Here is an 18260-nt window from a genome sequence, read left to right as displayed (position 1 = left end):
TTCACCCATTCCATAGGTTGACTTTATTTTGTTGATGGTTTTCTTGGTTATGCAGAAGCTTTTTAGCTTGATGTAGTCTCACTTGTTTATTTTTGCTTTTGTCGCCTTTTGGGGATTCTGAGTCCAACCACAGATGGAATGAAACAGTATAACTGACAAAATGAAAATTGAGAATTGAAATATACTATATTTATAAGATCAAATTTATTTTAATTATGTAGTTGAACTTTCTTCTAGATATTAGAAAAACTTATTGGTCTCTTAATAAAGAGGTATCAACAACTTAGCTATAAAATTACACTGTTTCCTAATTTGCTGAGAGCTTTCAGGCTTAGCGCATTTTTTTGTGAATATGAAATCCACTTCTGTATGGTAACTAAAACAGAATACTTGGCCTCAAATTTAAATCTTAGGAACAAATATAACAAAAGATATATAATACATATACACTGAAAATCATGAAATATCACTGATAAAAATTAAAGAAAAATAAAACAAATGAACAGATAGAGATGCCACGATCATGGATAGGAAACTGATTGTTGTTAAGATATCATTTGATCCAGATTGATCTAATGATTTAGTGTAATTCCAATCAGAATCTTAAAAGTCTTTTGGGGGGGAGGTTGAAATTAATAAGCAGATTCTGAAATTTATAAGAAAATGTGAAGGATCTAGAATAATCAAAATAATCTTGAAACAGAAGAAAAATGTTGGAGGATTTATTCTACTTGAATTTTTAGACTTACTATAAAGTTACATAATCAAAAGAATATAGAAAAATAGACCAGTGGGATACATTGTATCTACACACATAAGTTGAGTTGGTTTTTGACAAATATACCAGTGGAATTCAGTGTAAAAGGAAATTTTTCAACAGATGGTGCTGAAGCAATTGGATATTCGTGTGGAAATAAAATGAAGCTTGATGTACCTTATACCGTTCATAAAAATTAATATGAGATAATCATAAATTTAAATGTAAAAGCAAAAACTATTTTCTAGAAGAAAATGCAAGAGGATATTTTTGTAATCATGGGGTAGGCAAAGCTTTTTTTAGAAAGATATCAAAACACATTTACAGTAAAAGAAAAAAAAAACTGCATCAAAATTAAAAGCTTTAAAAAATATTTTAAAATTAACTCATCAAAAGACACCATTAAGAAAATGAAAAGGCATGCTACACATGGGGAGAGAATATCCATAATACAAATATCTAACAAAGATTGGGCATAAGATTTAAACAGATCCTATACACACACAAAAGATCTATGAATTGCTTCTAAGCTCATGAAAAGATACACAGCATCATTCATCATCAGAGAGGTGCAAATTAAAACCACAGTTTCATAATCACTTGCCATGCTTTTTAGAATGGCTAAAATTAATAACTGGGGATACCAAAATATTTTATCTCTTAACAGGAGGTTTTGGGTAAATGAATTGTGGTATGTTCATATACTGAAATATTGCACAGTGATGAAAAGGCTATGGGCTACATACACACAACAACGTGGATGAACCGCAAAATTATTATGTTGAGTAGATAAAGCCAGACACAAAATAGTGCTAAGTGTATATGAAATTCAAGAATCAGGCTGTACTAAATGATACCAAAATAATGGTTGATTTGACATAGGGAAAAAATTGACTGGAAGGGGGCACAGGAATTTTTTGGGGTGATGGAAATGCTCTTTATCTTGATTGAGGTGGTGGTTACATGGTTGTATACAGTTGTCAGAAGTCATTGAACTGTATACTCGATTAAGATCTGTGCATTTCACTCATTGTAAATTTAACTCTACAAGAGCCATATTTCCTTACCAAATCATTCCTTTTTTCCATTTGAAAATTTGCTCTTACTCCAAAGACCCTCTTAAACTTTCTTATAATCACAATGGCTCATACTTCTCTCCTTTTATTTCTTAGTCTTTGTGTTTTAAAAAATTTAAAAGTTCATCATGAACTCTTTTTGTTCCATTATTTGTTGTTTTCTAATATTGATGTCCTTGATACTTGATTTCATGTATTAGGAAAGTTGTATTTGCAACTCCAATGATGATTTTATATTTGTCTACTTCTGTTAGATTTTTTTTTCACTTTTCTCATTTATTTTGAGTCTGTGGTATTAGTTAGTGTATACAAATATTTAGGGCTCTTATATCTTTTTGGTGGATTAACCCTGTTATCATAATGAAATGCGCTTTTTAAAATCTCTAATAATATTTCTTGCCCTAAAGTCTACTTTGTTTGAGCTATGCCACTTTTCTTTTGATTTTGCTCGGTATTTATAAAATATTTGTGGGTATTTTTGTATATCTTTTTTCTTTCTTTTTATTTTCAACTATGTATTCTCTGTCCTCATATTTAAGGTGTATCTTTTGTAATCTGCATGTAGTTGGATTTTATTTTTTTCAATCTAGTCTGAAAACCTTTGTTCTTTAATTGGACTTTTAGTCCTAGTACGTGTAACATAATTACTGATATTGGATTTAAATTTACCGTGTTTCCTCTTTGCCTCATTGTTCCATCCCCCCCCCCCACTTCTTGGAATTGGTATTAATTAAATAATTGTTATTCCATTTTCCTTCTTGAATAATTAATTAGCTGTATATTTTTTAAATATTATTATCCTGAATATAACATCTTAAAAGATAAGAGACTTCTATTTCTTTGTTTTCTCTGTAGTGTTTAATAACTCAGGGAATCCAATAGATATTTGTAATACATTCTTCTAGATCTCTATTTACTTAACGTTTTTAAAGGACCTCAGATATTTTTATGAATGCAGTGCCAAATAAATTATTTTGACTGTTGTTTTTAGAATAACACCCAGAAAATATGATACTGTTCAAGCATCTAAGGGTCACAAAAGTGGAATTATCACTGGTGATGTTGGAGACTTAACTTTAAACAAGAGGGGAACACGGACATCGTTTACATTTAGAAAAGTGAGGCAAACACCTTGTAACTGTAGTAAGTATATAATTTTGATTTTATTGTACAAGTAAATGGAAGCATATACCATGTTCATGGATGGGAGGAATCAACATCATTAAAATGTCCATACTACCCAAAGCAATATATAGATTCAATGCAATCCCCATTAAAATACCAATGACATATTTCACAGACCTAGAACAAATAGTTCAAAAATTTATATGGAACCAAAAAAGACTCCGAATAGCCACAGCAATCTTGAGGAAGAAGAACACAGTAGGAGGAATCATAATACCTGATATCATACTATACTGCAAAGCCACTGTAATCAAAACAGTCTCGTACTGGCATAAGAACAGACATATAGATCAATGGAAGAGAATAGAGAGCCCAGAAATAAACCCAAGTCTATATTTGACAAAGGGGGAAGGAGCATAAAATGGAGTGAGAAGGGCCTCTTCAACAAATGGTGTTGGGAGAACTGGACAAGGACATGCAAAAAAAATGAAAAAAGACAACCAACTTACACCACATACCAGAATAAACTGAAGATGGATCAAAGACTTAAATGTAAGCTGTGACACCATAAAAGTCCTGGAGGAAAACATAGGCAGGAAAATTTCAGATATCCCACATAGCAATATTTTTGCCGATATATCTCTTAAAGCAAGGGAAATAAAGGAAAGAATGAACCAATGGGACTACATCCAACTAAAGAGTTTCTGCTCAGCAAAAGAAAACATCAGCAAGCAAGATGAAAAAGGAACCAACCATATGGGAAAACATATGCCAGTGATACCTCAGACAAGGGATTGATTTCCAAAATATATAAAGAACTTTTACGTCTCTACACCAAGAAGACAGACAACCCAAGTAAAAAATGGACAAAGGACCTGAACAAACATTCCTCCGAAGAGGACATACAGAGGATCCATAGGCATATGAAAGAATGCTCAAAATCACCAGCCATCAGAGAGATACAAATAAAAACCACAGTGAGATACCACTTCACACTGGTCAGAATTGCCATCATCAACAAATCAACAAAAACAAGTGCTGGCGAGGATGTGGAGAAAAGGGAACCCTACTGCACTGTTGGTGGGAATGCAGGCTAGTGCAGCCACTATGGGAAACAGTATGGAATTTTCTCAAGAAACTAAAAATGGAGCTGCCTTTTGCTGCTGGGAGTATTCCCTGAAAATCCCAAAACACCAATTCAAAAGAACCTATGCATCCCTATGTTCATAGCGGCGCTATTTACAATTAGCCAAGTGCTGGAAACAGCTTAAGTGCCCATCTGTAGATGAGTGAATTAAAAAACTGTGGTACATTTACACAATGGAATACTGTGCAGCATAAAGAAAGCAAGAACTCCTATCTTTCACAATAGCATGGATGGAACTGGAGAGTATTATGCTAAGTGAAATAAGCCAGGCAACCAAAGAAAAATATCATATGATAATACCTAATACAGGAAATTAATGAACAACACAAACAAACAAGCAAATTTGAACCAGAGGCATGTAAACAAGGAACAGACTAACAGTGACTGGGGGGAGAGGGAAGGGTCAAGGAACTAGTATAAATGACCCATGGACATGGACAACAAGGTTAGGATTGACTGTGGGAGAAGGGGTGGACAGTGGCGGGGTGGGGGGAGCAGTGGGGGAAAAATGGGTCAACTGTAATAGAAAGACAATAAAAAAAACTTATAGGCTTCTTACCCCTTATCACCAAATTTGAATTGATTTTCTTTTCCTTTTAAGAAAGCATGAGACCGTATGTATTGTTTGGATAAAAATAAAAGGTTTATATTGCCTGTTTTTTCATTAGGTTACCCATTGGTCTGTGACAGCCAGGTGAAGGAGCCTCCTCCATCATTTCCAGAGAGTGATAAAGAAGCCTCCCTGTTGGAGCAAGAATATGTCCATCGAGTTTATGAAGAGATTGCTGGGCACTTCAGCAACACGAGACATACTCCTTGGCCACACATTGTGGAGTTTTTGAAAGGGTTGCCAAGTGGTTCATTAGTGGCTGATATTGGATGTGGAAATGGAAAGTATCTTGGCATAAATGAGGAGTTATATATGGCAAGTAATTGTTGCTTCTGGCTTTATTTCTGCAATACTTTATTTGTAAGGGTATTATCACCTTCCTCCTCATAATATAACGATGGGGTTTTTTTAGGTTGCAGAAAAATTATATCTAACAATTTGAAAATTAATGAACATTCCCATTCTTTTGTATTCCCATAGAAATTTATGGGCATGCCATTGTTTGTATTATTTTCTCCCTTTAGACCTTGCTTTCTAAGATTAGTTTATCAGTAAAATATATTTATAAAAACTCTTACACATTAGAAAGGATTTTTGTAGAAACCATTTTCTTTGTTTAGATCCTCCTAGTATGAGAAAGATAAAGCAAATATTTACACCCATTTTTTTCCCTTTCTTTCCTTTTTTTTTTTTTTTTTTGGTAAATGAAGAAACTGAGACTCACAGAAGTTATATTATTTCACTGATGCCATATAATTAGGGAACATAAATTTAACATGAACCCATGCCTTCTAAATTCAAATCTAGTGTCCTTTTACTCATAGAAGAACAAAAAAAAGGTTATTATGTGTTGGTGTCTTGTTTTTGAAGAAGCTAAGGCTCAAGCAGACTTAAAAATTTGACCAAGGTTACAATGGAAGATGCAAGATATGAACCCACTTTTTGTCTGATGCCAAAGTTTCTGTTTTCAGTTGCTTAATTTCCTTTTCTATGGACCACTTTTTTTTTTTCCCTGCTGTGCTACCAAGTAGGAAGTTCTCCCTGCAGTAGTGCTGGAGCCTCCCTTTCTCAAAATTAGGGTAGGAAGGACTAGAGAATAGGAGTAGGTAAGGAGAATGAGAGCAGTTTCATTCATGGACTATGGTAGTATGTCAGATTGCTTATACTTTATTTTTACCTCATCCTAGATATTATGCACCTGCATGAAGAAAGAAAGTTACTACTGTAGTTGAGGAAAGGTATAATTTGTCCATTCAGATAAAAAGAATAACTTTTCATCAAGATTAGACATTAGTATTTGTATATTATTATCACACTTACAAATAAATTTTAGTTTAAAAACAATAAGGTCTAGTCAGTTAATTTTAAAAACAATTTAAAATATATATTTTTATTGATTTTAGAGAGAAGTGAAGGGAGAGCGAGAGTAACATTAATTGGTTGCTTCCCACATGTGCCCCAACTGTGAATCAAACCCACAACTTAGGTATGTGGCCTAACCAGGATTCAAACCCCCAACCTTTTGGTGTATGGGACGATGCTCCAACCAACTGAGCCACACTGGCCAGGACTAGTGAGTTAAGCTTTCATGTGTCACTTAAACTCATGACTCTAAGCCAATGGTTCTCAACCTTCCTAATGCCGTGACCCTTTAATACAGTTCCTCCTGTTGTGGTGACCCCCAACCATAAAATTATTTTCGTTGCTACTTCATAACTGTAATTTTGCTACTGTTATGAATCGTAATGTAAATATCTGATACGCAGGATGTATTTTCATTGTTACAATATGAACATAATTAAAGCATAGTGATTAATCACAAAAACAATATGTAATTATATATGTGTTTTCCGATGGTCTTAGGTGACGCCTGTGAAAGGGTCGTTCGACCCCCACAGGGGTTGCGACCCACAGGTTGAGAACTGCTGCTCTAAGCACTGTTCAAAACAAGGTGCTATCTTCTGGTGTTTTAAGGTACCATACAAAAGTGTTTCCAAGTAAGTTCTGCTTTTACAGATTTTTGATGCTAACCTGTGGCTCTATCTAGTTAGGTTCATTTATGACAGTGAAACTAAGCAGAAGTCAACCTCACCGCTTTAGTCATAATGATAAAATTTTCCTGTTACTATTGAGAAAATGATTACTTGATAAACAGGTAACTGAACCAAAATCTGAAGGAAGCTGATTCAAGAAGGAATATGCTTAGAAAGATTGGAAAATCGAAAGTACAGTCATTCTCTGTGTACGTTCATTTGAACAGTGGCAGTCTGCATGCATTCCTTCCTGCCTATTATTCCTGGAACCTACTGCATTGTCTGATCTTTAAGGAAGGCTCAGGAAGTGTTGTTTCAGTGAATGAGTGAAAATTACATGCCTGGTTGTAGTTCTGGTTTTTATTTTACCAGAAATTGAATTATTTATGAAAAAAGGGAAGCCTGTTATTTTTAAGCTGCTGAGGCTCCACCTTGGATGGAGCCGTGATACTTGAGTGTATTTTGAGCAGCCATCTTTGAACCTGAGAATGTGCATTTTAGCATTCATGAGGGGATGTGACCTGTGACATTCTAAGTATTCAAATATGGCCTAGTATCAGAATCTAAAAAATTACTAATATCACTTTATATATAATTTCTTTAGCAAAATGAATTTTTAAAATACCAGCTTCGGCTCTCATGGAAATAGTTTTATAAACTGCTTTTCATTTCTGTCAGAAGTGCATGTGGTGAATTTGTTCTTATCTGATCTCAGCCATGCCTGACCTTACTCTTCTCTTTAATTCAAAACTTCTACATTCTGACTAAGAACCATTTCTTTTTTAGACTTTTTCAATTACTTTTCATTTCTGTCAACTAACTATTGGTTTATTATCAGAGTTAAATTTTATAAGCAAAGATTTTATACTTTCCAGAAGACTTACTACCTTTATAATAGTAACAATAATAGATGAGATGTACATGGCCTACCTCCTTCTCTACAGTAATTGTTCTGTGTATTAATTTCAAAACACATTCAGTCCAAATGTTTCTTTTTCTTTTTGTATTGTTCTATTATAGTTGTCCCATTTTTTCCCCCATTGCTCTCTCCTGCCCCACTCCTTTCCCTCTCCCACACTCAATCCCCACACTATTGTCCATGTCCATGGGTCATTTGTACAAGTTCCTTGATTAGACCCATGCCCTTCTGTCCCCTTCTCCCTCTCCCCCATCCCCTCTGGTCATTGTCAGTCTGTTCCTTGTTTCCATGTCTCTGGTTCTGTTTTGCTTGTTTGTTTGTTTTGTTCATTAGGTTCTTGTATTAGGTGAGATCATATGGTATTTGTCTTTTGCCACCTGGCTTATTTCACTAACCATAATACTCTAGTTCCATCCATGATGTTGCAAAAGGTGGGATTTCCTTCTTTCTGCTGCATAGTATTCCATTGTGTAAATGTACCACAGTTTTTCGATCCACTCATCTACAGATGGGCACTTAGGCTGTTTCCAGCACTTGGCTATTGTAAGTAATGCTGCCATCAACATAGGGGTGCATAGGTTCTTTTGAATTGGTGTTTCAGGGTTCTCCAGGTATAATCCCATCAGTGCAATCACTGGGTTAAAAGGCAGTTCCATTTTTAGTTTTTTGAGGAAATTCCATACTGTTTTCCACAGTGGCTGCACCAGTCTGCATTCCCACCAACAGTGCAGTAGGGTTCCTGTTTCTCCACATCCTCGCCAGCACTTGTTGTTTGTTGCTTTATTGGTGATGGCCATTCTGATCGTGCGAGGTGGTATCTCATTGTGGTTTTAATTTGCCTCTCTCTGATGGCTAGTGATGTCGAGCATCCTTTCATATGCCTGTGGGCCCTTTGTATGTCCTCTTTGGAGAAGTGTCTGTTCAGGTCCTTTGCCCATTTTTTAATTGGATTGTCTCTCTCCCTGGTGTTGAATCATATAAATTCTTCATATGTTTTGGAGATCGAACCCTTGTCTGAAGTATCATTGGCAAATATGTTTTCCCATATGGTTGGATCACTTTTCATTTTGCTGATGTTCTCTTTAGCTGAGCAGAACCTTTTTAATTTGATGTAGTTCCTTAGGCAGTTACTTAATATATGGTGTGGACTTTCTTGGTTGCTGTAAATAGTTGTGATTACAAATATAATAAGAGTGCCAGAAGCCTATTTATAATTATAAAAATTAGAGATATGTTTATATAGACTTGTTCTGTACATTTCTGATTTTTTGATGTGTGTGTGTGTGTTTTGTTTTTTGTTTTACTTGTCAATTACCCCAGTAAAAGAGAGAATAGAAAGGAAACTAACAATGTCAGATACCTGCTGTGTGCTAGTGCTGTGCTGCGTTTTCTTACATACATAATCCATGATTTTACAAATGGGAAAACTGATTACCAAGGGTAAATGGTATCAGGACAAATACTAGAATCTTATCTCTAACTCCAGAGTCCATATGCTATGGTGCTCTGCCAAGACAGACTCTAAAGGCTAGCTTTGGTGGCAGGGAATACCAGCCTGTACTCTCAGACATGGCAAGAATCATGTTTGTTTTGTTGTCCACTTACTTGGCACATAATAGAAGCCTATTAATTGTTCGTTGAATAGGGAGGAGTGCCCTGACTGGTGTTGCTCAGTGGGTTGGGTGTCCTCCTGCAAACTGAAAGGTGCCATTTCAATTCCCTGTCAGGGTACATGTCTGGTTGCAGGCCAAGTCCCTGGTGGGAGGCATGTGAGAGGCAGCTGATCGATGTTTATCTCCTACATTGTTGTTTCTTTCCCTCTCTCTAAAAGTCAATAAATAAAATCTAAAAAAAGTAGGAGCAAACCTGTGAATTCACATTCAATTTCTTACTGGGCTGATCAAAAAGTCCATTATGTTTTTCCATACGTTGGCTCTAGTAGTGCTTAGTCATCTATAACTTAATTCAAAACAATTTTGTTAGATTATATTCTGATAGCTGTTGTATCAGCCTGTATTTTTTTTAAAACAGCTTATCAAAATTGTTGAATTTTTGTGCAGCCATTTTAATATTGAAGATGGAAGAAAATACGCAACAATTTTGGCATATTATGCTTTATTATTTCAAGAAAGGTAAAAATGCAACTGAAATGCAAAAGAAGATTTGCGCAGTTTATGGAGAATGTGCTATGACTTATCGAACATGTCAAAAGTGGTTTGTGAAGTTTCTTGGTACTATTGATGTTTTAGCTAAGTAATTCTTTGCTGTAGGGCTAACTTATGCTTTGAAAGATGTTTAGCAGCATCCCTGGCCTCTACGCCCTAGAAGCCAATAATGGGAGATGGCTGACATACTTAAAATATCCAAATCAATAAAGTTATTTGAGAAATAAAAAATGTTTCTTTTATTTTACAGAAAAACTATAACCTACTTTTTGGCCAACCTAATACATGAAACCAGAACATACACAGTGCTGTGTTCTGCAGCCTTGAAGGAAATGTGACAACCTCAAAATGGGTGGGCCTTAACTCAGAGTAAGGTACCTTTAGGGTACATGGATTTCTCTTCATATCTAGAATCCAGGACAAGGGATTTGGTCTGCTCTTTTTTCCATATGCTAATAATAAGTAACATTTGCATAGCACTTTTATGGTTAGTAAAATATTTATTATATGGTTTTTTAAATTTGATTCTCATATTAACCCTGAGGAGCAGGTATTTTAATGATAAGGAAAAAGAGGCTCTGAGATATTAAGTAGCTTTCTTATGTTGTTCAGCTAGTCATTGCTGAAGGCAGAGTTTAAATCTGGATTTCAGTATGCTTTTTACTCTACTTTACTGCCTTTGCCTGTTTGTCTGTATTTTAAACTATATGCTACCAGCCTGATTTCCTATAATTGTATGTTTTGTTAAAAGTTTTAAAAACATATTTTTTAAGTATATTTTATTGATTATATTGTTACAATAGTTCCAATTTTTTCCCCTTTGCTCCCCTCCACCCAGCACCCCCCTTCCCCAACAATCCCCTCTCCAAGTCCATGCCCATGGGTCGTACATACAAGCTCTCCTGCCTCACCCTTTCATATATTCTTCTTCTTCTTTTTAAAAAATAATTAATTAATTAGTTAAATATTTTAACAATAAAAAATAACAATCCCTCCCTCTCAGACTTAAGACCCTTTACAATCTTATAAAGGACAATGGGCAAAGGTCTCGAGCTCCTCTAGCTGCTTCAAGCTGGACATGGTCATCGTCCTACCTACCCGTGGGTCAAGAAATCCCTAATAAGAGTAGGGGTGTGGAGGGGAGGGTGGCCTTCCCACAAGGGGAAGGATCGTGCAGACTCCAGGTTGGTTGGCTGTCTCTGGACAAACGGCATGCTTGGTTTAACAGGCTGGCATCCTTGTTGTATTCTGGGGGCAACAGGGTTAAAGGACATCATTCAATCCGTAACCACTAGATGACAAAAGACAGGTATTAATTTTTCAATGTCCCACGTTAGGGAAAATAAGGGCTTCTTTGGAGGAAGGTATGCCAGGTACATCTCACCTGTCCAAAACCCTTCTGCCCATTATACTTAGTTTGGACTGAGGGAAATATTTTAGGTTTCCCCCTCTCAGGCCTCTGGGCTCTTTCTGTCCAAGCCATTAGGATAGAAAAGAGAAACCAGTTTTAAAGTGAAGCCCACAGACCACCCCGTTCTTCACCAACCCAGCCACTTAGTTCAGCCAAACCATTGAGTCTCAGGAGGCAGCAATGCAGACAGGATTAAGTGAGGCCTATACATACAGACAATCACTCAGGTAATGAGATCGTAGGCTTATGCCCTTTGAAAACAGGAAAACACATGTTAATTTATGTAAGATAACCCACATACAAGTCTCTAAATCTGTAGGACTGTCTTATCGGAAAGACATCCAGTTGCAAGGCATTTGACATTCTTCTTGCCTGTAAATTAAACATCTTTGATAATGCCACAGACATAGTTTAACTTTCAAATGAAAACAAATTTTAAATGAAAAGAAACTTTAAAGACGGTTAGTTGCACTACTTTATAGTCTACCACTGGGCATTGTGATCTTCTTTGAATCGTGATTTTTCTCCCTAAGATTACCCTCCTTGTCATTAAAGGGACTGCATTAAGTCCATTTTTAATTTATCCTGTTCATTTGCATAAACACAACAAGAGCAGCAAATGATCACTTATGATCTTTAGTTCTGATTTGCTGGAACTTACGCAAGGAACATTTAGGGTGACCTTCAGTCTCCCCTTCAAGGCACAGAAGCAGATCCACATACCTGGCATTCAGCCTTGCCTGTAAACACCTGTCTTTCCCAGGTCCTCCTGGTTTTCCATTGTGTCTTAAGGTCCCTTCTAGCCATCTTTCAGGAAAACAACCTTCATTCCTTCCCTGGAAAGATTGCTATGTACCGCTCATCCATCCAAGGTACCAGGCCTTTTATCTCGTGGACTTTTATTACCTCTGAAAGTCAGTCCCAGTTGCTCAGGGCTTTTTGGTAACAACCAAAGCCAAAGCATGTCTCCTTTAGGCATGACATTCCATTCAAAGTCTTAGTTAAAAAAGAAAAAAAAAACAAACCTCTATTAACAACTGGTCTTATTAGTTTTATGCAAAGAAACTTAGGTCATTACTTACTTCTTTAGAATGCCAAATTCTGGAGGGATCAGATAGGGAGAAAAATATACAGTGTGAAGGAAAATTCTTGTCCTTCTAATATTCACTGAACTTGCATTTCTATTCTTTATATTTTTATTTTTTCCCCCCCACTGAAAAATTTTCTGTTTGTTTGTTTTTCCATTACAGTTGTCTCACTTTTTTCCCCCTCTTGCTTCCCTGCACCCTGCCCCCCCCCTTCTTCCACATTCAGTCTCTACCCAGTTGTCCATGTCCATGGGTCATTTATACATGTTCTTTGACTAGACCCTTCCCCTTCTTACCTCTTCTCTCCCTCCCATCTCCCCCTTTGTTACTGTTAGTTTATTCCTTGTTTACATACCTCTCGTTCAATTTTGCTCATTTGTTTGTGTTGTTCATTAGTTTCCTGTAACAGGTGATAGCATAAGGTAATTTTCTTTTGTTGCCTGGCTTATTTCGCTAAGCATAATTCTCTCTAGTTCCAATCATGTTGTTGCAAATGGTAGAAGTTCCTTCTTTCTTTCAGTACTTATTCATTGTCATTTTCCCCCTTTGTACTCGTGTTCCTCTCTGTCTCTCTCTGTTTCTTCATCTTCTTAAAGCAGACCCTTTAGCATCTCTTGCAATGCTGGTTTGGTGGAGATGTATTCCTTTAGCCTTGTTTTGTCTCAGAAACTCCTTATTTCACCTTCCATTTTGAATGAGAGCCTTGCTGGGTAGAGTATTCTTGGTTGTAGGCCTTTGTTTTTCATTGCTTGGAATATTTTTTGCCATTCCCTTCTGGCTTGTAGTGTTTCTGCTGAGAAATCTGATGATAGCCTTATTGGAGCTCCCTTGTATGTTATTAGTTATTTCTCTCTTGCTGCTTTTAGGATTCTCTCTTTGTCTTTGAATGTTGCCATTTTAATTATGATGTGTCTTGAAGTGGGCCTGTTGGGGTTCATCTTCATTGGGACCCTCTGTGCTTCCTGTACTTGCATGATTCTTTCTCTCCACATGTTAGGGAAGTTTTCTCTCATTAGTTTTTCAAAGAGGTTTTCTATCCCTTGCTCTTCTTCTTCTCCTTCTGGAATTCCTATGATACGGATGTTATTACGTTTCATGTTGTCGTGCAGCTGTCTTAGAGCCCCTTCAGTCTTTTTTCATTTTGTTGCACTGTCTGTGAGTTTTTGTCTACATTGTCCTCCAGCTTGCTGATCTGATCTTCTTCTTCCTCTAGCTTGCTTTTAATTCCTTCTACTGTGTTCTTCAATTCAGAGATTGTATTCTTCATTTCCTCCTGGCTCTTATTGATAGCTTCCATGTCCTTTTTGATGCTGGTATAATTCTCAGTAAGTTCCTTATAGTTCTTCTGGAGTTCACTGTAGTTTTTCTGGAGTTCTTTGTAGTTTCCGCTAAGCTCATTGAGCTTCTCCATAATCCATGCTTTCAGTTCCATATCTGATAGTTGGCTCCCCTCTATTTCATTTAGCACTCTTTCTGGGACTCTACCTTTCCTTTCGATGGGGGGTTGTTTTTCTGTCTCCCCATTTTTGTGACTCCTATTGTTTATTGGTGCTTCTTAGAATGATCTGCACTTCCTGGATCTGCCCCTGGTGGCGTCAGATCCTGTACCAGTCTGGGCCTAGGCAGCCTGTTGGAGACTTCCAGGGATCTACTACCTTTGTCTGACTTCTTTAGTTGTTAATCTATTCAATCTGTGATTAGCCGTCAGGCTTAAGGACCGTGGGTGTGGCAGCTTAATTCCTGTAGGCAGGGCCTTTGCTTCCCCTCAGGCTGACGCCACTTGGCCCGGAATGGTCTGCCTGCAGTGTGGGGATGAGTCAGCACTGGGACCCGGCCGGCCGCTTCCCCAGCTCTCCCCTCAAAGCCACCACACCAAACTCTCCCCAAGCATCTCCAGTCCTCTCTGCTTTCCCTCTGCTCAAGCCCAGGGTAAGTGAAGGCCAAAATATTTTTGTATGTAATCCGCTTAAGAGCTCTTTTTCTCCAGCTGTTTCTCTCCGGCTAGCAAGAAACCCTGTGGCTTTTCGCTTTTCTCAGCTGGATACTATTTTACTTTCCACTCTGTTGCTGTAGGCTGGGAAGCCCAGCTGGGGGTTTAGACCCTGCCCTTCTCAGGGGGAATCCCCGGCTGCTGAGCTGTTTCTCAGTCCCTTCAGCTGCCACCCGTGTGAGCCCAGCCAGCCCTTCCGCGTCTCCGCACTCCCTACCGGTCACGTAGTGATGTAGCGGCCTTTTCTGTCTCTCCGTGGTTATAAGACTTCTCTCCAGCTGGTGTTCGGTTGGTTATTCCAGATGATTTCTCCAAAATTACGTTGTAAATCCAGACTAGTTCTAGGAGGAAGTTAGTGTAGCTTCCACTTACTCCTCCGCCATCTTGTTTCTCTAAAAAAAAACATATTTTTAATAAAGAAAAATAATATAGCCACAATTCAGAAAATGAATGAAAGGGAAGGTATTCACCTACTATCCTAATATTGTAATGAAGCAGTTTATTGTGAGGAATGTCTTTTCTGTATTTTTCCTATAAATTCTTTATATGGTTATGAGTTCTCATACAGTTTGATAATTCATTAATATTTCCCTTTTGATTTGTCATCTTATACAATACCTGGACTTCATAATATTCTGAGAGATTGATGTTGTTTGATGTTTGGTTGTGTTCAGTTGGAGCTATTGTAAACAACACTGTAATAAACACGTATATTGAGAGACAATGTGACAAAAAGGAAGAACATGGATTTTTGAAGTGAGAAAGACTTAGGTATAAGTCCTTGCTTCACCACTTAACTATTGCTCAACTTGGGGCAAATTACTCACATTCTTTGTGATGAGGTTTCCTTATCTGTAAAATGGTGGTAATAATACCTAACTCAACGTGTTATGAGGGTTAAGTGCATTAATACAAAGAATCTACTTTAATACTTAGTGGGTACTCAGTAAAAGGCAATTATACTAGCATTGTTTAGCTTTTTCCATATTTTGGACTATTTTCTTAGGATAAATTTTCAGAAGAATAATTATTGGGTCAAAAGTTGTGAACATTTTCATCTTCCTTAAGAAAAGGTTTGCCAAATTGTTTTTAAAATTGGGTGAGCCAGTTTGTATGTACTGTCACTGACACTTTATGAAAGCAAGCTTTATTACATTGTTTTCTCTATGGTGTACATTGGCTTTAAAATGTTTTGATACTTTGACAGTAGAAAAATGGAGCCTTGTTTTAGTTTGCATCTTTGATTACTCAGTTGAATATTTTTTCATTTTTACCTGTACTTTCAGAATTGTATGTATATGTTTTGTTCAAGATTTAACAATTATATAGGAGTATAATTATCCATTTTAAGCCCAACCAGTATGTGTTTTTATGTCATTGATGTCTGTTCAACACACAGCAGTATGTGACTTTTAATATCTATTTGTAAATAAGCCATTTTCTGTCCTGTTGTTGACATTTTACACTATTATTTAGGAAGCATTTAAAATACTTGGCACTATCCTTGGTATAAAAGCTTAGGGAATTTAAAAATAGAAAGGAGAGAGAAAAAATAGTGATGATACAACTGTGTTACATGGAAGATGAAAGTACAGAGCCCAGCATGAGCCAGGTCATTGGTCCATGGGTACTCTTCATCAGACCTGGCGCTTTATTACTAAAATTGCTCCTGCTTTCTTGTTGGTGAAAGGAATGTAGAAAAGGGATGTTTGTTCTGATTTTGTCTGGCTGCTGCTCTCCTTGTTCCATTTTATGTGTGGTTCTCAGATAGTAACTTTCCTTCTGTGAGTAACTATGGAGCTCTGTCTCTGGGGATTTCTTTTATAGGCAAGTTGGATTTCTTCCTGTTGACCTTTAGCTAGTATAGCAATATGTCAGAATTGGACATACTTGAAACTTCTATTTCCATGAACTGAATTTTACTGTAAAAAAAGCTAGCAAGCATCAAAATCTAATGTTACTTGAGTAGTATTGTTATCTTGATAATGTGACTGTTGGCTCAGTGGCATAGAATATAGATGGAGATAAATAAAAGTAATAAACCGGTTATGTACCTTAAACTGTTAAAAGGAGAAATAGGCTGGGAATTGTGCCACTGTTGTTATTATGGGCCCTTGGTACTTTTCTGTCTTAAAATATGTCAAAGGTAAATTGCTATACTTTACTTCTAGCCTGGTACCTTATATTAAACCTAAGAACTTAATGCAGCTCTAGGATAGAATGTAGAAGTTGTTTCATGCCAATTAGAAATTGAGCAAATTTATATTACGTATCACTGTCATGCCAGTGTGATTTAATTCAGTAAGAATTGCTTTGACATGAAGGTTTATATTCTTGTTCTTAGGTGGATTGAGAGAATCTGAATGATCAATGTTCACTGCATTGATAAGTGAATAAATATAAGCTTGAGGTGGCTACTTCTGTTTGATGAAATCTACTTGTACATATGTTTTCTCTGTCGTAGAGACTGGGTTAAAAAGAAACATTTGGGGATACTTGTTAACTAGTGATTTAACATTTTTTAAACACTCCCATTCTTTCCTCAGTTTACATGTGCACTTTGTGCGCATACATGCTCTCTCTTCTCTTTTTCTTTCTGAACACACACACAGCATTGTTCAGACTAAACAGCAACACTGTGCATAAACCAGCAATAACAAAACCAGGGAGAAAATAGGCAGTCTCAACCCCCAAACACTTCCCACAGGACCAGACACATGCACAACCCATGTTAGGCCTCGTCTGCTTGGGAAGATGAAAGGATGCCGCTCGCTGCATAGGATGGTTTGGTTATGCTAAAAGGTTTAATGAAATATCATTTTATAAATTTTGACTTTAGCACTTTATTCTTTATATATAGTAGGTGTTTAGCAGAACAAAAATCAGTAACTTTAAAAATGAAAAATTATTTTACTTTTTTATTCTTTTGGGATTTTATTTTCTGATTGTACAAGTAATACATATTGAAAATATAAAGAAGCAGGAAATCAGCTGTTTTTCTGCTACCTGGGCCATCAGAGTGTAGTTTATATAGTAATGAGAGATACCTTAGATCATTTTATTTTTAGCTACCTGAAAAGACTAATTGTCTATGTTTATGGGATAGTTTTCACTTTTAAGTGTGTGGTATTACAAAGAGATCTAGATTCTGAATGCTGATCACTTAGATGCCAATTAGGGCCTCCCACCACTGTCATTTGTTTCAATTCACTAATTTGAGCTCTGTTTGATATCTGTTAAGGTAATAAATGCTGCCCTGTGAATTATATATTCTGACTTTGTGCTAGCTGTAAGAACTGATAATATCATGGTCTTAGACCATTTCACAATGAATATGAAATCTGTCTTATAACTTTATGGTAAGGAATAAATTCATTGCCCTTAATTTCTCATGACATTTAAATAAGATGTTATAACTTTCTTTCTCTATTATAGATTGGTTGTGATCGTAGCCAAAACCTTGTGGACATTTGTAGAGAGAGGCAATTTCAGGCCTTCGTCTGTGATGCATTGGCAGTACCAATCCGCAGTGGGTCTTGTGATGCCTGCATTTCCATTGCTGTTATTCACCATTTTGCGACAATAGTACGTACTTTCTCTCTCCAAGAACTTGTAACTGAAGTGGCAGGAAATGTTCATAGATTTCACTGGTTTGGACCCTGCATTAGCTTTTCTTTTCTTTGCATTCTTTTGTTGTCATAATTTGCACTGTTTGCTAAGAGAGCATGTGGAATGGAGTTAGATGGGGGTTATACGAGGGAGGACCCCCCCAAAACAGAATTTATTTGTAAAAAATTGTTTATTCTTACATGTTTAAACTTCAGTCACCTTCAAAGTACTCTCCATTTGATGCAATACACCTAACAAGACATTTTTTCCACTACTCAAACAGTTGTGGAAGTTGTCAATTTTGATGCCTTTTACAGTAGTACCTTGGTA

General features: G+C 36.6%; 1 protein-coding gene across 1 annotated transcript in view; it reads left to right on the top strand.

Annotated features, from left to right (window-relative positions):
- Positions 1-18260, top strand: part of ALKBH8 (alkB homolog 8, tRNA methyltransferase) — a 77097-nt gene that overhangs the window by 54353 nt on the left and 4484 nt on the right. The window contains exons 9-11 of the mRNA XM_090267858.1: positions 2825-2976; positions 4774-5030; positions 17757-17906. Coding sequence (XP_090123984.1) covers positions 2825-2976; positions 4774-5030; positions 17757-17906 — 559 coding nt within the window. The remainder of the gene's footprint in view (positions 1-2824; positions 2977-4773; positions 5031-17756; positions 17907-18260) is intronic.

Source organism: Furipterus horrens, unplaced genomic scaffold, assembly GCF_987537825.1.
Source record: "Furipterus horrens unplaced genomic scaffold, mFurHor1.1.pri manual_scaffold_2, whole genome shotgun sequence".
Taxonomy (NCBI): domain Eukaryota; kingdom Metazoa; phylum Chordata; class Mammalia; order Chiroptera; family Furipteridae; genus Furipterus; species Furipterus horrens.
This window is presented reverse-complemented; position numbering and strand designations above follow the sequence as displayed.